This window comes from Syngnathus typhle, linkage group LG18 (assembly GCF_033458585.1).
Source record: "Syngnathus typhle isolate RoL2023-S1 ecotype Sweden linkage group LG18, RoL_Styp_1.0, whole genome shotgun sequence".
In the NCBI taxonomy this organism is placed as follows: Eukaryota; Metazoa; Chordata; class Actinopteri; order Syngnathiformes; family Syngnathidae; genus Syngnathus; species Syngnathus typhle.
Window position 1 is genome coordinate 8,351,668 of NC_083755.1, and position 16,746 is coordinate 8,368,413.

Sequence of the window (16,746 nt, forward strand, 5' to 3'; positions counted from 1 at the left end):
ATGGCAAGTTAAATCTAGGATCATTTGACATCCCTGCGCTGATTCGCTGTTTTATCGCGATGGCCTGCTTACCTCCATGTCCTCTTTCACTTGTTCTTGCTGATCCCGCAGTTCTCCAAAAGCGTCAATGATTAAACCTAGGATTTTCGAGAAGACACACGAGAACTTTGATCAGCGCTTTGATCCACCTTTCGTTTGCTTTGGTTAGCTGAAGTCAATATAGCAAATTCCACCTCAATGAGGTGGGAATGTTTCACCTTGGATGATGGCCAGCAGGATTACAATGACAAAGAAGAAGAAGGTGATGTCAAATATGATGCGATAGATCTCGTATTCGTCTCCTGCGGGGTCCTCAATCTGGTCACCGATGCCCCCCCCTGCTCGCACGCCTACATACATGTGGAACATGTAGCACTGGCAGAAAAAAAAAAAAGGACATGGGAAAGAGGGGGCAAACAATGTTAGTTGATGGACCTCACACACACAGATTCATGGTTTTCCTGCCACAGTTGACTTTCTTCTGTTCATGCCACAGAGCCTCTGTCCCCTTTGTGTAGAAAAGGCCATGGCTACCCCCCTCAAAGCCTTAATAGGAATAAATAGAGCTTTATGGAATGCTATGGATGGCTGACTATGGGGGATTAGTTGTGAAATTTCCGGGTGACAGAAGACCCCCCCCCCCCCCCGTTACAAAACACACAGCATCAGCTGTCGAGGCCTTATATAGCATTTCTTTCACATGAATTCCAGCTGTATTTCATTCTTTATCAAGTTGGACTGCTTTACATCACATTAGCAAATTGACAAAATGTGACAACTTTTTTTTTTTAGGATCCGGATTCACATTTGATTAGCGTGACGTGGTGTATTCGGTCGCTGCGAAATTCGGAAGCTTATTCAGACAAAATCCAGTGCCTGAGGGTGAACACTGCAAAACTAAAATCCCGTGACTTTCAATCCATAAATGGCAGCGGACCTACTTGACACACAAGTTACTTCTCCAACATGGCTGCAGGGTGCAACTGTGCAGAGCAATGAGGGAAAACAGTTTTCTTAGCAACTCTAGCGCACCACATTTTTCTGACTTAATAGCATTAGAAGAGGGAATTAGGAGTCTAATATCCCAAATCCAAAAAAAATGACTCACCGTCAACATGTCGTCACATTTCATGTCAGGTAATTCTCCATCTTCACTCTTGTTGTAGAACTTTCGGAAGAAGTTGAAGGCTACGACCGTGTACAAATACACCACCACTGCTAATAGGCCGACCGTTAACACCAACTGGAAGGAAAGAGGGATGAAGACAAAATGATTATGAGAAAGAAAGTCGCCATCAGTGGATTGTAAAGATGCTCAAAGCGCCCGACCTGTTTGCCGTTGTGCGTTACTGAAGACAGGATAGTCCGGAGTGTCTTGAACCCCATTGCGATGTCGAGCAGATGTGCAGCAAAGAAAAAGTTGTTGTAGTGACCCAGGACAGACATGGTCATGTACCAGGCCAGATACAGGAACGACTGTTGGGCAACGGAGAAACAAATGAGGAGATACGAATAAGTGAGTCAGGATATGTGATAAGTTTAGAATGTTTTAAGCTTGCTATCTTAATTCAATTTAATTTAATTCAGATTATTGTCAACCTATGAATCTGACTTTGTCCACCAAATCATTCGACACGGACGCTTACATTGTCAGTGAACACCACGCCCAACTTCCAGATTTGGTACTTGACGTCAATGGAGTTCAGCCTGTGGAGAAAATCAAATGAGAATTAGTTCTCGGGATGAGCCCGCTGGCTTTTTTAGCTCGTGTCATTTTTCGTGAACTCAATGTGTCTGTGTACTCACACAGCTGCCAGGTAGCTGTCTTTTCTGGGCTTCCTTTTTTTATGAGCATCACTGAAGGCCAGGGCAGCCTTGTCCAATCCCAGAAGTTCACTGATCCTGTCATGACCATAAAATTCTCCGTATTTATCCATCACCTGTGGAAAATCAGAGTAAAAATCGGCTTGACGCATTTCACAGACGCGGTTGAACTGTCAAAGGCACCGACCTTTCGCTTCACAAACTTATCCCAGTAGTTGTTGGGGAAAGATCTGAAAGTGCCAAATGGAGAGTTTTCAAAGCTGGAAGCATCCATACGTCTTTCTTGGAAACCATTTTTTTATTGAATCATCATCTATTTATTTTGTTACTCATCACGATGCAGGCTGTGAGAAGATCCTCGTTTCGAAACTTACTGTGTGTTAATAACCAATCGGTCCCACTGTCCTTTGATATCGTCCTCGGATGGTTGCTCTGTTATGTAAAGGCCATCAAACTCCAACTTCCTGGCTACCTCCTTTTCGCGTTTAAAGATCACCAGTGGAACCTACACGCCAAATAAGATAAACAGCATGAGAAAGAGGACATCGGGATCTCGAGATAATTTCCGACAACTTCCCGCATACCTTGAGACAGTAATATCCGATGATGCAGAAGAAAGAGATGACCGTGTGAAGGATAGCCAAGATCCGCAGCGTCGGCTCCATGTATCCGCTGCCCTCTTCCAAAACAAAATGGACCATGGCTAATTTCAAGGGCTCTTTCGGGTCCTCCGTCAACCCGTCTTTGATTTCGACCATGGGCTCGCCGCCCAGTGGATCCCACTGAATGGAGCCGTCTGCTTGATTGCTTGAGATGACTTCCTCGGCCGCGGATGACGATGTGGAAACCTAAAGAGAACAAAAACGTTCATTCGTAATCGATATTGAGGACGTGAAAAGAATCGAGAGTTTATATTGCGTAACGGTGACCTTGTAGAATAGGAGAATGAAGTTGATGGCAAATGCAACAAATAGAGCGAGCATCCTCATGTTGTAGAAGTTCCTCGCAAAATAGTTCTGTGGGAGGAAAATAGAAGATCAAACTTACCAGCTGACGAAGAAAAAGTTCCGAGAAATCTTTTTTTACCAGGACTTTCCGCTGATACGCAACAATCTTCTTTGAGACCACCGACTCCTGCAAATCAGGTTCATCCTTACAGATCCTACGCCTTTTCACTTTTGCCTTCACCTTCTCATTCTTCTCCTGTTTCTCTTCACTCCTGTAAAATGACAAATGGCCATATTCCTCATTAAAAATGGTCATTCATTATTTCATAAATTCTCCAAAATGAATGAAGCTCCCTCGCAGAAACAAAAATGGGTTACAAACACAATTTAAATGGAATCCAATCATCCCTTCACTTGTCAACAGGGTTTCCAAGAATATAATAAAGCAATAAAATAATCACACTTACTTTTTCTTTATCTCACATGGATTCACCGGTCTTGCTTCCTTCTCTTCATCCAAAGAAGAGCTGTTCAACTGAAATGGTCAAATGTTATGATCAACAGCAAAATGTCTTCATCGTTTGATTGCTCTTGTTTTATCTTCAAATATTTCCGAGATTCTTCTTGATTCCATCCTCACCTGTTGCCTCTGTCTGGGCTCAGAAGGTGGCGGGGAAGGAAGTGGGGAATTGAGCATTTCCGTGAGACTGGCGTTAGGGTTGTGGGGACTGAGTTTATATTGTCCTCCCTCTCTCCGTAGGTCCAAGCCGAAAATGTCCGACAGCACCTCCGACTCGCTGGTATTGACAGCCAAGTATGCCAGGTCCTCGTTCACCGAGCTTCTGTCATAGGATTTTCTTTCTTTGTCTTCCCCCTCCAGTCTGATTGCATCCTGGGTCGGGTCGGGCATGTTGGCCAGTAGCTCAGACACCTGAGGAGTGAGGGTTGAGGGGTTTGGTGTGGATGATGCATACGTGATGTCGACTCCATACCTTTATGCTCTTGGTGCCATCAACCTGATTGGCTCCAAATATACTATTGTATAAAATCCTGCAAAATCCTCGAAACACACTGAAGACCATGTGAAGGAGGCCTTGGAGTACAGACAGGTAGAATGAAAGCAGGGTGCTGAGCATGTCTTTGGACGTCATGCTTTTGATCTTCTTCATTTTCTTCTTCAAACTCTTCATGGACAGCACCTGACAATTGAGATGAAAACTGTGAGATTGTTTTTTTTTATGTGTGAATGTAAGAATTGTTCTTATTGCCTAATCTGCATAATTCAGGAGTCTGACCTTAATCAATAGGATGACATTGAACCGCAGCGCTACGAGCGCCATGTGAAGCGTGGTAACGGAAAAGAAGCTGCTCTCGGGATTTTCCACATCCGTTCTGCCTTGCTCGCTGTCGTCTTTCACCGCCGAGCGCTCCCCGGTGTCGGACATCCGAGCGGCCAGTTGCATTTCAAAGATGGTGTCCTCGCAGAAATTCACAAACAATTCCATTTTTTCCTTCTCGCCTCCTTCGTTGACCACGTCAAAGATGAACTGGCGCTTGGATTCCTTAACCTGGGTTACGTGGCGAGAAAAAAAATATCGAGACTTGACAAAGCAGAAGCGGAAAGCAGGTCAATAAAATCCTACCTGCGGTTTCTCCCACTGTGTCCGGCTGGACTCGCTGATCTCAAAGTAGACCCTCTCGATACGCTTGGCACTGCCCATGATCTCGATCCTACCCAGGTAGGGTTGGAAGTAGTTGAGAACGCTCTCTGCCAGCTCCAGAAAGGTGTGCAGTCGGTTGTCATGAGGCATGTGCTCCGACAAGTTGGTCAACAGCACCGCCACATTGAAGCCGATGTCCTTGAAAGATCCAATGGAAGATTGAAGGATCATTCAAAAAAGAAATCCATTTTCATTACCTTGGCTGGTTCATGAAAGCGCTCCACAAATTCCTCATAGTCCAGGAGTTCATTTTCATCCGTTTCAGCACATGAGAGAAGAAACTCAGTCTCAGACTGGGTATAGTGCTTATGGTTCTCCATTGCCTTCTGGAAGTCCCTCTTGGATATGACACCTTTTCAATTCATTTGTTCATCAATACCACAAGAATTCACACATTCATTCACTGCATCAGACACTTGCCTTTCCCATCAGGGTCGTACTCTTTAAAGGCTTCTGAAGAGGTGACATCTTTCAGCTTGAGGAACATATCAAAGAACTTCAAAATCATTTCCACATTGTTTGACGATTCCACCAGCATGTCCACCATCTGCTTTCCGATCGTCCCGTTAACCACATTGCCTGTTGACCACGTGGGACATTTCTTCAGAGATGCTTTTTATTTCATGTGAATCAAAGCGACGACATCAATACTAGATTATTGTCATACCCTCCATCATTGAAAGTAGCATGACCACCATGTCTTTCTGAAGGTCCATCAATTCCTTCAGTAACTCAATCTGACTCGAGTCCTGAAGGGAAAAGATAGATTTGTCATTTCTGTCACGGTAATTGTGGAAAAAGAAAGTTATTTACGAACAGGTGCATCACTTTGATAAGAACTTTTAAACATCGCTCAGCGTCTATTTTATTTCACGTACCTGAGACAATTTCATCTGCATATGAGCAAAGACGTGCAGAAAGCCAACCACAGCATCCCACAGACGACTGTGTGCCAAACTCTGCTGATTGCCGGTACATGGACCCTGGAATAAAGTTGCAGAAAAAAAAAGGATGACATTTCAATACATTTCAATAAATCCATTCCGTGAACTTATCTGGATCCTCGTACCTGGATATACTCTGTGAGTGTGTTGAAAACCTGCTTGGCAACATGAATAGCCTTTGAGAAGTTCCTTTGGCCTTGCTCATCAATCACATCTTTGCCCGAGTAATACCAGTAGAAATCACTGATCGACTCCTGAGAACCAAGAGGCGTCAAAGTCAAATATAAATAGGAAACACGAAGCCAACCGAAATAACCGTACCAACCTGAACTCTGAGGAGGTAGTCAACAGTTGAGATGATGATGTTGACAGTTGTATTGTTCCCTGTTTGAGTCCTTAAATAGTTTTGGAAATCTGCAATGAAGGAAGGGATGTCCATTTCCACCATATTATTATTATTATTATATTCTACAGGTGTCAGATTGCTCGTTTGAAAAAAAAAAAATACCCGAGTTGTGTCCTTCGCAGAGAAGCTGAAGGAAGCGGAAGAGGTCACAGGTGAACTTATCATCCTGCATAACCTTCTCACCTGTTCCAAAGAGACATCTCATTTCAACGCCAGCTCGATAAGATATTTCTTTTAAATGGTGAAATGTTTACCGGATCCCTCCTCAGTGATCATCCCGAGTCCTTCTGCTTTGTTCTGTCTCTCAAATGCATTTAGATCGAGAACACTGAGAAAAATAATTCCATATAGTAGAACTTCAAAACAACATGAACGACAGGAACGTTCATAATGTTTCGAGCAAATTTCATTTATTCTAGTCTCGATTCAATGTCATTACCTGCACAACTGCATGAGTCCAGCAAGACTCTGAAAGAAGCCCACGTCCTTCCTGTTCTTCAGATAATCCAGCATTTTCTGTCCAAACATCAGACAATTGTATTGAGTGGAATTTAGACATGGGCTGGAGGACAATAATGACATGGACGATATTGATAGTACCAGTTGTACAGTGGAGTTTCCTCCATTGAGAATTGCAATGCCCAGTTTTAGAGTTGAGGCAACCATGGGACCCATCTCACCTGGTTCAAAGGAATCCAAAAGATTCTTATACCATTACATCTTAAAGACAAACACGTGTGGAGAAGAAAAGCAATACCTTTACTGGCACTAATGGTCTGAAGTACCATTTCGGCAGCTCCGCGATCATGCAGCCTTTCCTGCTGGTATAACAGCCTCTGCTTTTCCATCTCCTTCTCCTATTCATGAAAATAGGGACGTGACTAGCTAGGAGAAACAATCCAAATCCAGAAAACCTACTTCAAAACTTTTCACTTCCTCCCCATCTTCATCTTCTTCATCATGGCAGCTCTGAGGGCAATAAGGAATAAAAACTTTAATGGAAGAAACCAGATTTAAAAGAAATATTTGGAAGGTACCTTGGCCATGATATCTGCGTAAGCCATGTAGAGATGATCTTCATCCAGTTTACTAAAACAATCAACACTTCATTGATTCTGATACGGTTCAAAAAAAAAAAAATCCTTCCAGACAGGCAACCCACCACTTCTCGGTAAGGGCCGTTCGACTGAAAAGCTGGATGAGCTGGTGTAGCGGGTCAAAGCGTTTCGTTCCCTCCACCTCTTCGAATGGCTCTTGTTCACCTGATTTCTGAAGCACATTTTCAGTACCTTCATGTTAAAACAATACCTACCTACAATAAGTCCATCCAAAATGATTTATTATTTATATGAAGGAGACAAAATGAGCTAAATTGCTTACAGCAAGATCCTCTATGAGTTTATCCTCAAAAAAATGTTCTTCCGCCTCAATCCAGGATTTCTCATAGCCCTGAAGAAACAAGTTGACAGCTCGATGCCTAGATTGGAGGAGATCATGTTTCGGCTCAATCAAACCAATATTGTGTACAAAATGTCCATGACTGGCGTGCGGGTCACCTACCTGGGCAGATTGTAGAGAGGAGCCATCCTGAAGCAAGCAACGACAGCTCTCTTTCTCTGTTTGGACAGTAATTTATGCCACACGGCCTTTTTACTGCGCTGAGGATGCTCCACCTGAAAGGAAAAATGGAAATGCTATAGTACTGTTCCTTTTTGGGCTCACACCCCTGGACCACACTTTCTGAGAACCACCCAATACTGATGACAACCATGAAGATCTTGGAACTGTATTAGCCATCGTATATAATCTCCAACTTGTAAGTGAGAACTTTAACTATAACCTGGTCGAGGTGGAAGAGGACATGAGCCATGTCCAGCACTCTGTCCACATTCTTCTCGGGGTCAAAGGTGTTATCAGAGTGATTCAGAATGTCTCTGTACAGGGCTCTTTGCCAGCGAGTCGCCGGGTCCTGTAACTTTAAACACACACAAACAAATATAAATAAGTCACTCTCAAAGTACATCGATAAAAAAATCGATACGAGATTGTAGGCAAACCGAACTTTTACCTTTCCTTGGAGATGGAGGTTGTTTCGAATGACTTGACGCACTTCATCCTCGGTATCTTTCTGGAAAAAGATCAAATGTCTTTCAAATGAAAACAAAACAAAACAAAACAAAACGCAAAATCCAAATACCTGTGAGAATCGGTTCTTGGCGAGAGCAATGAGCTCTTGTTCACCGGGAACACAAACGTTAAGTCCGACAGGCAGCAGTCGCTTGAGAGCTGCCACGATCAGACTGGTCTGCATTGAGTATCGCTCTCCCTTTCTCCTCAACTTCTTTCTCTCCTGGTATGAAACGATTCCCTATTGCAAAGTTTCGGGACAAAAAACATCAAATGATATTTTTCCGTACGTCAATAAGCACAAATCAGCGATTTGCTTATTTAGGAAACTCATACCTTTGACATCTTAGAATTGGAATCTGAGATGAGGAAAGACATGTTGTTGATTTCATTCTGAACCACAAAATTCTGTTCTTCTCTCTTGAAGTTCTGGATTTGGGAAAAATCATTTTCTCTTTCAAAGGACGACCGAGGGTTCACATACCCCGTCGACGTTCTCACTGCCTTACGTGAGACTTGGCCCAGAAGATGAAAACTTCAGCCACCATGTGGAATAACACTTCCGCTTCTGGATTGGACTCCTTCAACCACGTGGCCCTGTAAGTATATCACCACACGTAATTGCATCTTTCGGAAGAACACAACCAACCCCACACTACCTGTTGTAGTCGACAAATCGTATGAGAAGAGGATAAAAAGCGTAGATGTCTCTGACGAGAACTGAGAATTGGTCCATGATGAGAAGCTCGGTTTCTGAGATCTCACCCCTCCCCTCTGCCTTGCTCTGCTCCTCGTCCGCGAGTACGACGGCTGCTTTCTGCGTACGATTCAAACGGCGATATAAAAAAGGGGCTTCTTCACTTTCCCCGAAGCGCGACTCACTTTTCGGAGTTTCTTCATCAGAGGCAGAAAGTGCGTCTTGAGCAACTGCGATTTGGCCTTGCTGATGATTGGTTGAGAAAACACTACGAAGGAGAAAATCCTCATGTCATTTCAATTCATATCATGACGTTCTTGTCAGTAAAAGAAATAATTTTACCAGCAAGTCTTTTCATCCAAGCGCCCTCGTCGATCCCTAAATTGTTGTAGATGATCTTCAAGATGTTTCCCAGTAATATATTCATATGTTCAGAGGTCACAGATGTACAACAGCTGTCGGCTTGATCCGGGTTGTTCTCTGGTCCGTCTTCCCACCAGTGAGACATGTAGCTGCACAAAACTGGTAGAACCACCTGCGTAAATCCAAACAAGCTCATTGTAGCACCAGAGCGGATCTCAATAAAGGTTCAAACTCCATTTCATGACATACCTCCATGACGTGAGGCATTTGAGTATATTTAATTCCAGACTCTGCCACCTCGATGATTTCTTCCAGTAACTTCTCCAAATTTGGAATCGTTGGACAAATGTCGACGACCTGGCCCGGCAGACCGTGATCTGGAAGAAAACGAGAAAAAGAGTCAATTCAACCACAATAGTAGAAGAACAAACAAAGTCGGTCGACTACCATTTCTGTCTTTCGGTCTTTTGTTGTTGTAGATTGAGAAGTTGTTGAAATGGTCAACGTGAGGTTCGAGGAAGGCGACTGGGAAGGCCGCCGAGAAAGCAGCCAGACATTTTCCTAACGCCGGACGATGTCTGGAGAAGACAGAAGATCGTGACCCTCAAATGTCTGCATCACTCTTTTATTAGTAGTAGTTAGTGAGTGCTTCAAATCGAATCATCTCAGTATTATGGATTTAATGGGCCTATGGAGGAAGTTATTATGATATACATACCTCTCTACAAATATGCTTTCATTGGTTCCCAGAAAGTAGAGACTGTTGAGGATTCGGTAGCAGGAAACCTGGACCTCATCCACTAAATAGAAAAATGGGATCACATTCATTGGTGCAGAAGTGTCACTTGGCATTATGAATAAAACAAATGTGTGTATATACGCACAGATGAGATCTTCTCCAAAATGATTCTTTCCAATGTGTTCAAACAAGGAAGACAAGATGGGAAGGAGGCCAAAGGTGGTATAGTTGATGATTTGAGGGACGCCTCTGGGCTGTTCTTTGCTGTGAGTAAATTGACCAAGTTTTAAGTTCTCTCGAGTCTTCTCCAAAGCTTCCGCCGCACTGTCGAAGTAGGACTGAAGTGCCGTCTTGACCGAATCCAAGCCTGTCTTCATCACCGTTCTAATACACAATAACATGGAACCAATTGTATTTACAAAGATTTTTTTTTTAAATATTATTATATATAAAATATAACAGCATTACCTGGCATCCAGACTTTGTCCCAATATCTGCAAACAGTTTACTATGGATGTGGCATTATTACCTAATGTAAAAAAAAAAAAAGAAATCAGGAAAGACGTTAAAGACTTTGCGATAATGGCCACGGATGACAAAAAAGAAATAGAAGCTGTTGAGGAGAGCAGCGTGGCGGGAGTGATGTCTTCCTTCAAATACATCATGTGCCTTCATGAAATATAAAAAGATATATTTCACAGCAGGGCATCAAGCTTAACAATGACATCTTTTCAAGGAAATGGGAAATAATAAAGGTGCAAATACATTCGACTTATCAAAGTATTACAAAAAAACTCTAAAGCAGGTTCTTGGCTGGCCCGTCCATCCTTCCATCATCTATCCTTCCATCATCTATCCTTCCATCGTCTATGAAATTGTACTTAAAAATTCCACATTCCATACTTGAATCATGCAAATTGGAATTTAGCGCTGGCTTTTTGGGCAAACAAAGAGGCGTGGGGGGGCGTGGGGGGGGGGTGTTGATGGGACTTTGAGCTTGAGTGATCAGAAGTGCAAGCAGAAGCCATAAACCATTCTTACCAAATAAGGATATCCTATTTCTGACAAGTACTCCCAGTTTGCAGAAAAGACTAGAAACAAAATCAAATGAGGAGGAAGAGGCAGGAAGGGGAGGAGAAAAAAAATGAAAAACAGTTATGATGAGACACCCGAGAGGGAAAAAAGACCAAGGAGAATGAGAAAGCAATCCCTACGACAAACAATCGCTATTCCCGACATACAGACAATGTCTCCTTTGGCCGATCCCGTCGCTCTCCCGGGAATGATTTGTCACAATCACCTTGTTACCATCTCTTTCTCCTTGTTGGAGGCATGCCCACCACTGCTTATGGGATGGATGGATGTAGATAGGAAGTACATCCGGTGGTTTTTGAAGTATTGATCCACCAATGGCAAGACAACCTTTGGGGGGGAAGTTGGACAATTAGTAGAAATGTAACAAACAAATCCTAGGACATTTTTTGTCGAATTAAAATGCTTCCGAGTTCTGACCTTTCCAAAGAACTTCATCTGTTGTTCCTGAGGACTCTTTACTCCCTTTTGTCTTGTTCTCGTTACGTCTGGAGATGATCGAAGACAAATATGGATTCACTCGTCTGCACGTTTGGCCCATCAATACGGTGTAAAGCGTCTTGGATGCTGCTAGCTGAAATTCAAATCAAAAGGTCTCACCAAACTTCATCATGTGCTCGTGGGCCTGGTCGACGTTTTTGATGAGTTGCAAAAGGAACGTGTAAGCAAATCGTTTCTCGGTGGCCGGCGAGTCCAACTCCTGCGACTTCACACCTCTGCAAACAATCAACAAAAGTCCCCATACAGATATTCATGAATTTCTGCAATAAGATCAAACGAGGCCAATCGAGTCAAAGATTGGAGGTATTTCTAAATTCATTCATATATTGATTTATATTTTACTTGAGTTAAATAAGGTTTGGGCATTGAAAAAATGGGAAGAATTGCAAACCGAAGAAAACCAAAGAACAATTCTGGGAAAAACGGCATTTCCTACCTTGACACAGTGTAACCATTGATCTGGAGGAACTTGAGGATATCCTGTGCTTTTTGTCTGTCTTTTAATTTCTCTTTGGCAGTCAGTGTATCGAAGGGAACCAATAAGGGGTGAGTTCCTCCACCTGGCATCCATAAACAACAACATTTCTATTTTGTCCCAAGAAGCAAAAGCCCAATGCATCTGACTTGGGTTAGTTTGCTGATCACATTTTGTTGTTCAAATGTCTTTTTTGTATTTTCCATAGCACACCTTTGGCTTCAAGCTCAATTTTCTTTTTCTTGGCCCAGATGTTGTGATAGTTCTCAGCGAGCAGCTCTGCCATTGACTGCAAAACACAAAATGTGTCTGTTCAGTGCATATTATTCAAAGTTAGTATGCTTTCTGTGAAATATATTCACTACCTGTGTGTCCCTGGACAATGTAACATTGCTCATATCAATGGGTCTGGGATTGAAACTCTGAGCTCCTTCCAAGGACGGCTGGGAAACACAATGATTTTATAATGATAACAACTTGATGTAGGGCACAAATAGACAGACGCTCACAATCAGACCTACAGACATGTGATGCGCTGATATGAAAAAGTATACCTGGCTGGCCAGCGATATCCTCCTGGATTTGTTATGGAGGTTGGCAGTGTCACTTTCTCGTATCCTGTTGATGCTCCATCCCCAAGAAAGCATGGTCTTTAGACACTCTCTGATTGGCAAACAGTAGAACTCTTTATCCTAAATGAAATCAACAAACAACAGTAATTGCACCTTTTACATCCAGTATCTCGCGCTACACACTATGTATTGAATATTTGCGCTCCAATGTCGTTGCGCAACAACTTCACACACTCTTTAGAATGTCACAAGTTTGGAAAAGTATGATGAATATTTTTTTTTTTAAAAAACACTAAGGCACATGCATATTACCTTATCAGAGAGTGCTTTAAATGCCTTTAATAAATTGTGGCTCCTGGATATTTCACATGCATTTTCCCCGTATGACCAGCCAGTGGATAACTGAAAAACAAAAACGTCAAAATATATATATATATTAAAAAAAAATGAATTTGATGTTATTTGTACCTTTTCGAAACACCACTTCTCATGGTTATGTTCTGCGTATCTGGCTATGAAAATGTCCAAATTTTCTGGTACTGTTACACTATAAAAGACAAAAGAAAAGTGAGAATTAGATAAAGCTACACAGTTCCATGACATTTAATTTTTAAGTCTGGTGTCTATTCATTTCTTTCAATGTAATTATTTTCAACACACAGCCTGAACATGTTATAAAACAATTTGGAAAATCATTGAAAACTACAAAAAGAAATACAAAATATATACTTGGCAGTGTCTGCAGGTTGTGGAGTGAAGTTTCCTTCAGAGTCCAGAGATGATTGTTTGTCCATCATGGCCATGTAATTGGACTCCATATAATCTGGAGGAAGAGCTCCTCCCACCGCGTTAAGGCATGACAACGCAATCTTAAACAGCTCCTGGTCATATGGCTAGCAAAGAAAGACAAACATATATTTGAAACGACTCGCTCATGTCCATGGTTAGCCTCCGACGATGCTTACTTTATGAGAGAGAGCGTCAAATATTCCCCAGAATAATTTCCTGGAAAGGTGAAGTTCTTCATCAGATGCAACACCAAAACCGCCCCAGCCTGCAGTCAGGCAGTAGTACTTCCAACAACGCTCATAGTGATTGGTCAAAAGCTGTTGAAAGTCAAAAATAACATTCATCAAATCCTCCTTCCCACTCATCCGTCCATGAATATGATCAGTTGTTGTGTCGGACCTTCAAAGGCATCTTGGTATGTTCATTCAGCAAGGGAATGTCAAACACGAGCCTCCTCAGGAGATGCTGCATCATTGAAGGCCTTAGTTTGCTGCAGAGAAAAAATGAAAGGGCTGAACATGGCCACTTTATATGCAATTAGGTCTGCGTGTCAAATGATTCCCTGTGCTGTTTTGGAATCGCAAGACATGCTCTTACCCACAAACCGCTAGAAGGCAATCTTCAATGGAATCTCTCTGAGCTTTGGTAAGGCAGCAGCCTTTGGATAGACGGTAAACCGTATGGAGGAGGGAATCGATGAGTGACGCAAACGGCTCCGTCCCCGCAAACAGCGGTGCGCATTTGGTCAGAAGTGGTAGTACCGCTGTGCAGAGATACCTGTTGAGGGCAAGAGCCATATCTGTGGCACTAAGAGCTGCCTAACACAAAGAGAAACAGACAAATATTAAAAGCAAACAAATGAAAAGGAACTCTTCCACAACAAAAAAGAGCCAAACTCACAGTGTCCAATGAAGCTGCAGCTCTGAGGTCTGGTAAGAAGCCAACTTCCAGCAGATGAAGGAGGAAATTCTGCTCTTGTACACCATAGACCCGGTCCAAAAACAACACCATGGCCGCTTTATGATCCGGACAGAAGCCAGCTGACATGTCCGGCTCCGACACCAGCCCATCTAGGCAGTGTCACTCTGTTATAATAATAGATGATGTTGATTTTGACACAATCAACTTACCCTTTCCCAGGCTCGGCATAGAGAACGGGATGCAGATGACCCCCACGAGATCTTCGATGGGAATGAGAGACCTTAAAATTGCTCTGATGCGGATCGCTTCGCCTTTACCGGCATGTATCAACTGATGGAAAGGAATTCAAATATTAGGCTACCGTACATTTGTTGGTGTGTTTGCGTGGACTCACATGCATCTCCGGACCACAACGTCCCAGCAGGTCAATGAGAGCTGCATAGAAGGTCATGATGGCATTCCCCAAGTGGATGGTATCGTCTTCTTCCTGTCGCCCGTCATTACTATATCAACATGTACACAGACAAATGAATAATATTTATTCTGTTTATTTTTTTTTTAATATCAGCATCTATTAGTGGAGTCACACCAAAACCTGATGTATGAAAATCAATTAAAAAAAAAAATCAAAAGAAAAATAAAGTGATGATTATTTTTTTTAAATTAAAATTGACCTGATTAATGACACTTTTGTGATTAGAGTTCCAAATTCCTACTGAATCATATCTTATATTTTGTCCATTGCCTTACGGAATATTGCTGCTTTCTGATGCCAAGGAAGGACCATCTCGTAAAGGATCGAGGGAAATCTTAATTGCTTCTTCCATTGTGGCCAACAATCCATCACCGCCTTCTCCCCGAAGCGCTGGGCCAAAACATTCCGGTCGGCGGATGAGAAGTCTCACCACGACGTTGGCGTTCTCTTCCACACTTTCACCTATCACGGAGGAAGGAGAAAGAATGCCAAACAGCACTTTTACAATCCCGATATTTGATTGATTACGACAAAGAATCGATTTATTTGTGAAATGTTTACCATTGCAAAAAACGGCAAAACGCAAAAAGTCAAGGTAGCGTTCTCCTTCCACGGGGTTCCAGCCAATGTCGGGATATCCTTTACACACCAGCATGGTGCAGCTCTGCAGACCGCAGCCGGCGAGATACTGAACCACCTGAGAAAACAAATCCGACAAAGTAAGCCAGGTCGGAATTTCCCCTCAACGCGTGATGAAACGTCACCTTCTCCAAATCTGGCTCTCTCAAAGCGAGTGCCAACTCATTGTTGTCCATCACTGATGCAGCAGCCACATCAAGAGGGGTGGCTCCTCGCATGGATGGAGATGCTGGAAATACAAAATCAGTCCAAATAGCATCGACAACTACTCCGAACAATCCCTGACTCACCAAGGCCAACGCTGCTGTTCTCCAGCAAGTAGCTGAGATGATCAAACATGGCTTTCTGGTTTTGACGGCTGATTCGACAGAAGTAGCAAAGGAAACGGCAACAGTTGGCCACCATTTTAGGAAAGGTGATTTCCTGTAAAAACAAAAACAAATATTGCATTTCTTGAAAGGAGAACATCTTTGACCTTTGTACCTTTGAAACTCCTCCGCTGAGTACATTCACCATGACCTCCATGACGGTCTCATGCATCCCCAACGCTCTCATCAAGTTAGGATGCTGGTAGAACACTTTATTGTTCATAATATCACTGCATAAAAAAAAAAAACCAACAACATGATGTTACCTGTACATCATTTTAGGAACAAGAAGAAGAGGAACATCTGCTCACCCCAGTCCCCTTATCATCAGCTTCTCCTCTTCTCTTCCCATTCTTACACTCAGCAACGATCTTATCTGGCCAAGGGCAGCGAGCAGGTTGATGGTGTCCTCGATTGATACGGAGTTGATTGTGTAAGTCTTGGGGAGAGCCCGAACCTAGACAGAGAAGACAAACATTTATATTTTCGCTCATTTTGTTTTAGAAGACACTAAATTCCAAGCAGAACCTGTCCTCCAATGCCGTCATACTGTCGGTGCAACAGGACAAACATGGCTCTGACGAGCTCTGGATCCTCGATGACAGATTCCTGAGCCCACCGGACCATGGTCTCTGAAATCAACTGCTGTAAAGTACCTGAAGACACAGAAACGGAGACGACCTTACGTGGAGACGGAGCATTTTGTTCATTTAACACGACAGGACATCTTACCGGGTTTTCGATCGGTGTTTTCCTTTGGCGGGTTGACAATCTTGTTCTTCAGGTAAGACACTTTTTCCACCAAGGACATGAGTCGACCTCGAAAGTTGAAATTACCGTCTCCGTCTAAAGAGCCGTCTTCGCTGATTTCGATTCCTGAGGGATCCGCAGATGACAGTATCAGGCGGATTGATGAATTGGATGGAAGAGAGAAGAACTTTCTATTTTACCACAGTGTTTCATGAGGTCCTCATGGAAGTCCAGCAGCTGTTCTCGGATATATTGGGGACAGGGGCACTCTTGCATCTCCTTCTTGAAGTTCAGCAACATATTGATCTGCACAAAGAGATAAACTCAATCCAGTTTCACTTCCAAAATCATTTGCGA

General features: G+C 42.9%; 1 protein-coding gene across 1 annotated transcript in view; it reads right to left on the minus strand.

Moving 5' to 3' along the window:
- The window catches only part of ryr2a (ryanodine receptor 2a (cardiac)), a 29,466-nt gene that overhangs the window by 1,289 nt on the left and 11,431 nt on the right, over positions 1 to 16,746 (minus strand). Inside the window, 71 exon segments of the mRNA XM_061264451.1 lie at positions 73 to 137; positions 258 to 414; positions 1,148 to 1,282; positions 1,369 to 1,515; positions 1,686 to 1,746; positions 1,846 to 1,979; positions 2,051 to 2,093; positions 2,238 to 2,368; positions 2,448 to 2,711; positions 2,793 to 2,879; positions 2,950 to 3,082; positions 3,278 to 3,345; positions 3,451 to 3,741; positions 3,803 to 4,009; positions 4,106 to 4,378; positions 4,454 to 4,669; positions 4,729 to 4,883; positions 4,952 to 5,110; positions 5,199 to 5,280; positions 5,410 to 5,514; positions 5,601 to 5,729; positions 5,801 to 5,975; positions 5,977 to 6,064; positions 6,136 to 6,209; positions 6,321 to 6,397; positions 6,482 to 6,561; positions 6,639 to 6,738; positions 6,800 to 6,850; positions 6,919 to 6,970; positions 7,044 to 7,150; positions 7,262 to 7,358; positions 7,442 to 7,554; positions 7,722 to 7,856; positions 7,950 to 8,009; positions 8,079 to 8,249; positions 8,345 to 8,437; positions 8,518 to 8,605; positions 8,668 to 8,825; positions 8,891 to 8,973; positions 9,048 to 9,240; positions 9,318 to 9,445; positions 9,516 to 9,646; positions 9,787 to 9,868; positions 9,953 to 10,191; positions 10,276 to 10,336; positions 10,849 to 10,898; positions 11,108 to 11,229; positions 11,320 to 11,387; positions 11,500 to 11,615; positions 11,837 to 11,960; positions 12,089 to 12,164; positions 12,241 to 12,318; positions 12,430 to 12,567; positions 12,760 to 12,849; positions 12,916 to 12,994; positions 13,177 to 13,340; positions 13,413 to 13,553; positions 13,636 to 13,726; positions 13,834 to 14,054; positions 14,137 to 14,306; positions 14,367 to 14,487; positions 14,552 to 14,660; positions 14,908 to 15,094; positions 15,194 to 15,329; positions 15,397 to 15,500; positions 15,562 to 15,694; positions 15,755 to 15,869; positions 15,951 to 16,096; positions 16,168 to 16,295; positions 16,372 to 16,515; positions 16,590 to 16,695. Of these exon segments, the coding sequence (XP_061120435.1) occupies positions 73 to 137; positions 258 to 414; positions 1,148 to 1,282; positions 1,369 to 1,515; positions 1,686 to 1,746; positions 1,846 to 1,979; positions 2,051 to 2,093; positions 2,238 to 2,368; positions 2,448 to 2,711; positions 2,793 to 2,879; positions 2,950 to 3,082; positions 3,278 to 3,345; positions 3,451 to 3,741; positions 3,803 to 4,009; positions 4,106 to 4,378; positions 4,454 to 4,669; positions 4,729 to 4,883; positions 4,952 to 5,110; positions 5,199 to 5,280; positions 5,410 to 5,514; positions 5,601 to 5,729; positions 5,801 to 5,975; positions 5,977 to 6,064; positions 6,136 to 6,209; positions 6,321 to 6,397; positions 6,482 to 6,561; positions 6,639 to 6,738; positions 6,800 to 6,850; positions 6,919 to 6,970; positions 7,044 to 7,150; positions 7,262 to 7,358; positions 7,442 to 7,554; positions 7,722 to 7,856; positions 7,950 to 8,009; positions 8,079 to 8,249; positions 8,345 to 8,437; positions 8,518 to 8,605; positions 8,668 to 8,825; positions 8,891 to 8,973; positions 9,048 to 9,240; positions 9,318 to 9,445; positions 9,516 to 9,646; positions 9,787 to 9,868; positions 9,953 to 10,191; positions 10,276 to 10,336; positions 10,849 to 10,898; positions 11,108 to 11,229; positions 11,320 to 11,387; positions 11,500 to 11,615; positions 11,837 to 11,960; positions 12,089 to 12,164; positions 12,241 to 12,318; positions 12,430 to 12,567; positions 12,760 to 12,849; positions 12,916 to 12,994; positions 13,177 to 13,340; positions 13,413 to 13,553; positions 13,636 to 13,726; positions 13,834 to 14,054; positions 14,137 to 14,306; positions 14,367 to 14,487; positions 14,552 to 14,660; positions 14,908 to 15,094; positions 15,194 to 15,329; positions 15,397 to 15,500; positions 15,562 to 15,694; positions 15,755 to 15,869; positions 15,951 to 16,096; positions 16,168 to 16,295; positions 16,372 to 16,515; positions 16,590 to 16,695 (8,835 nt within the window).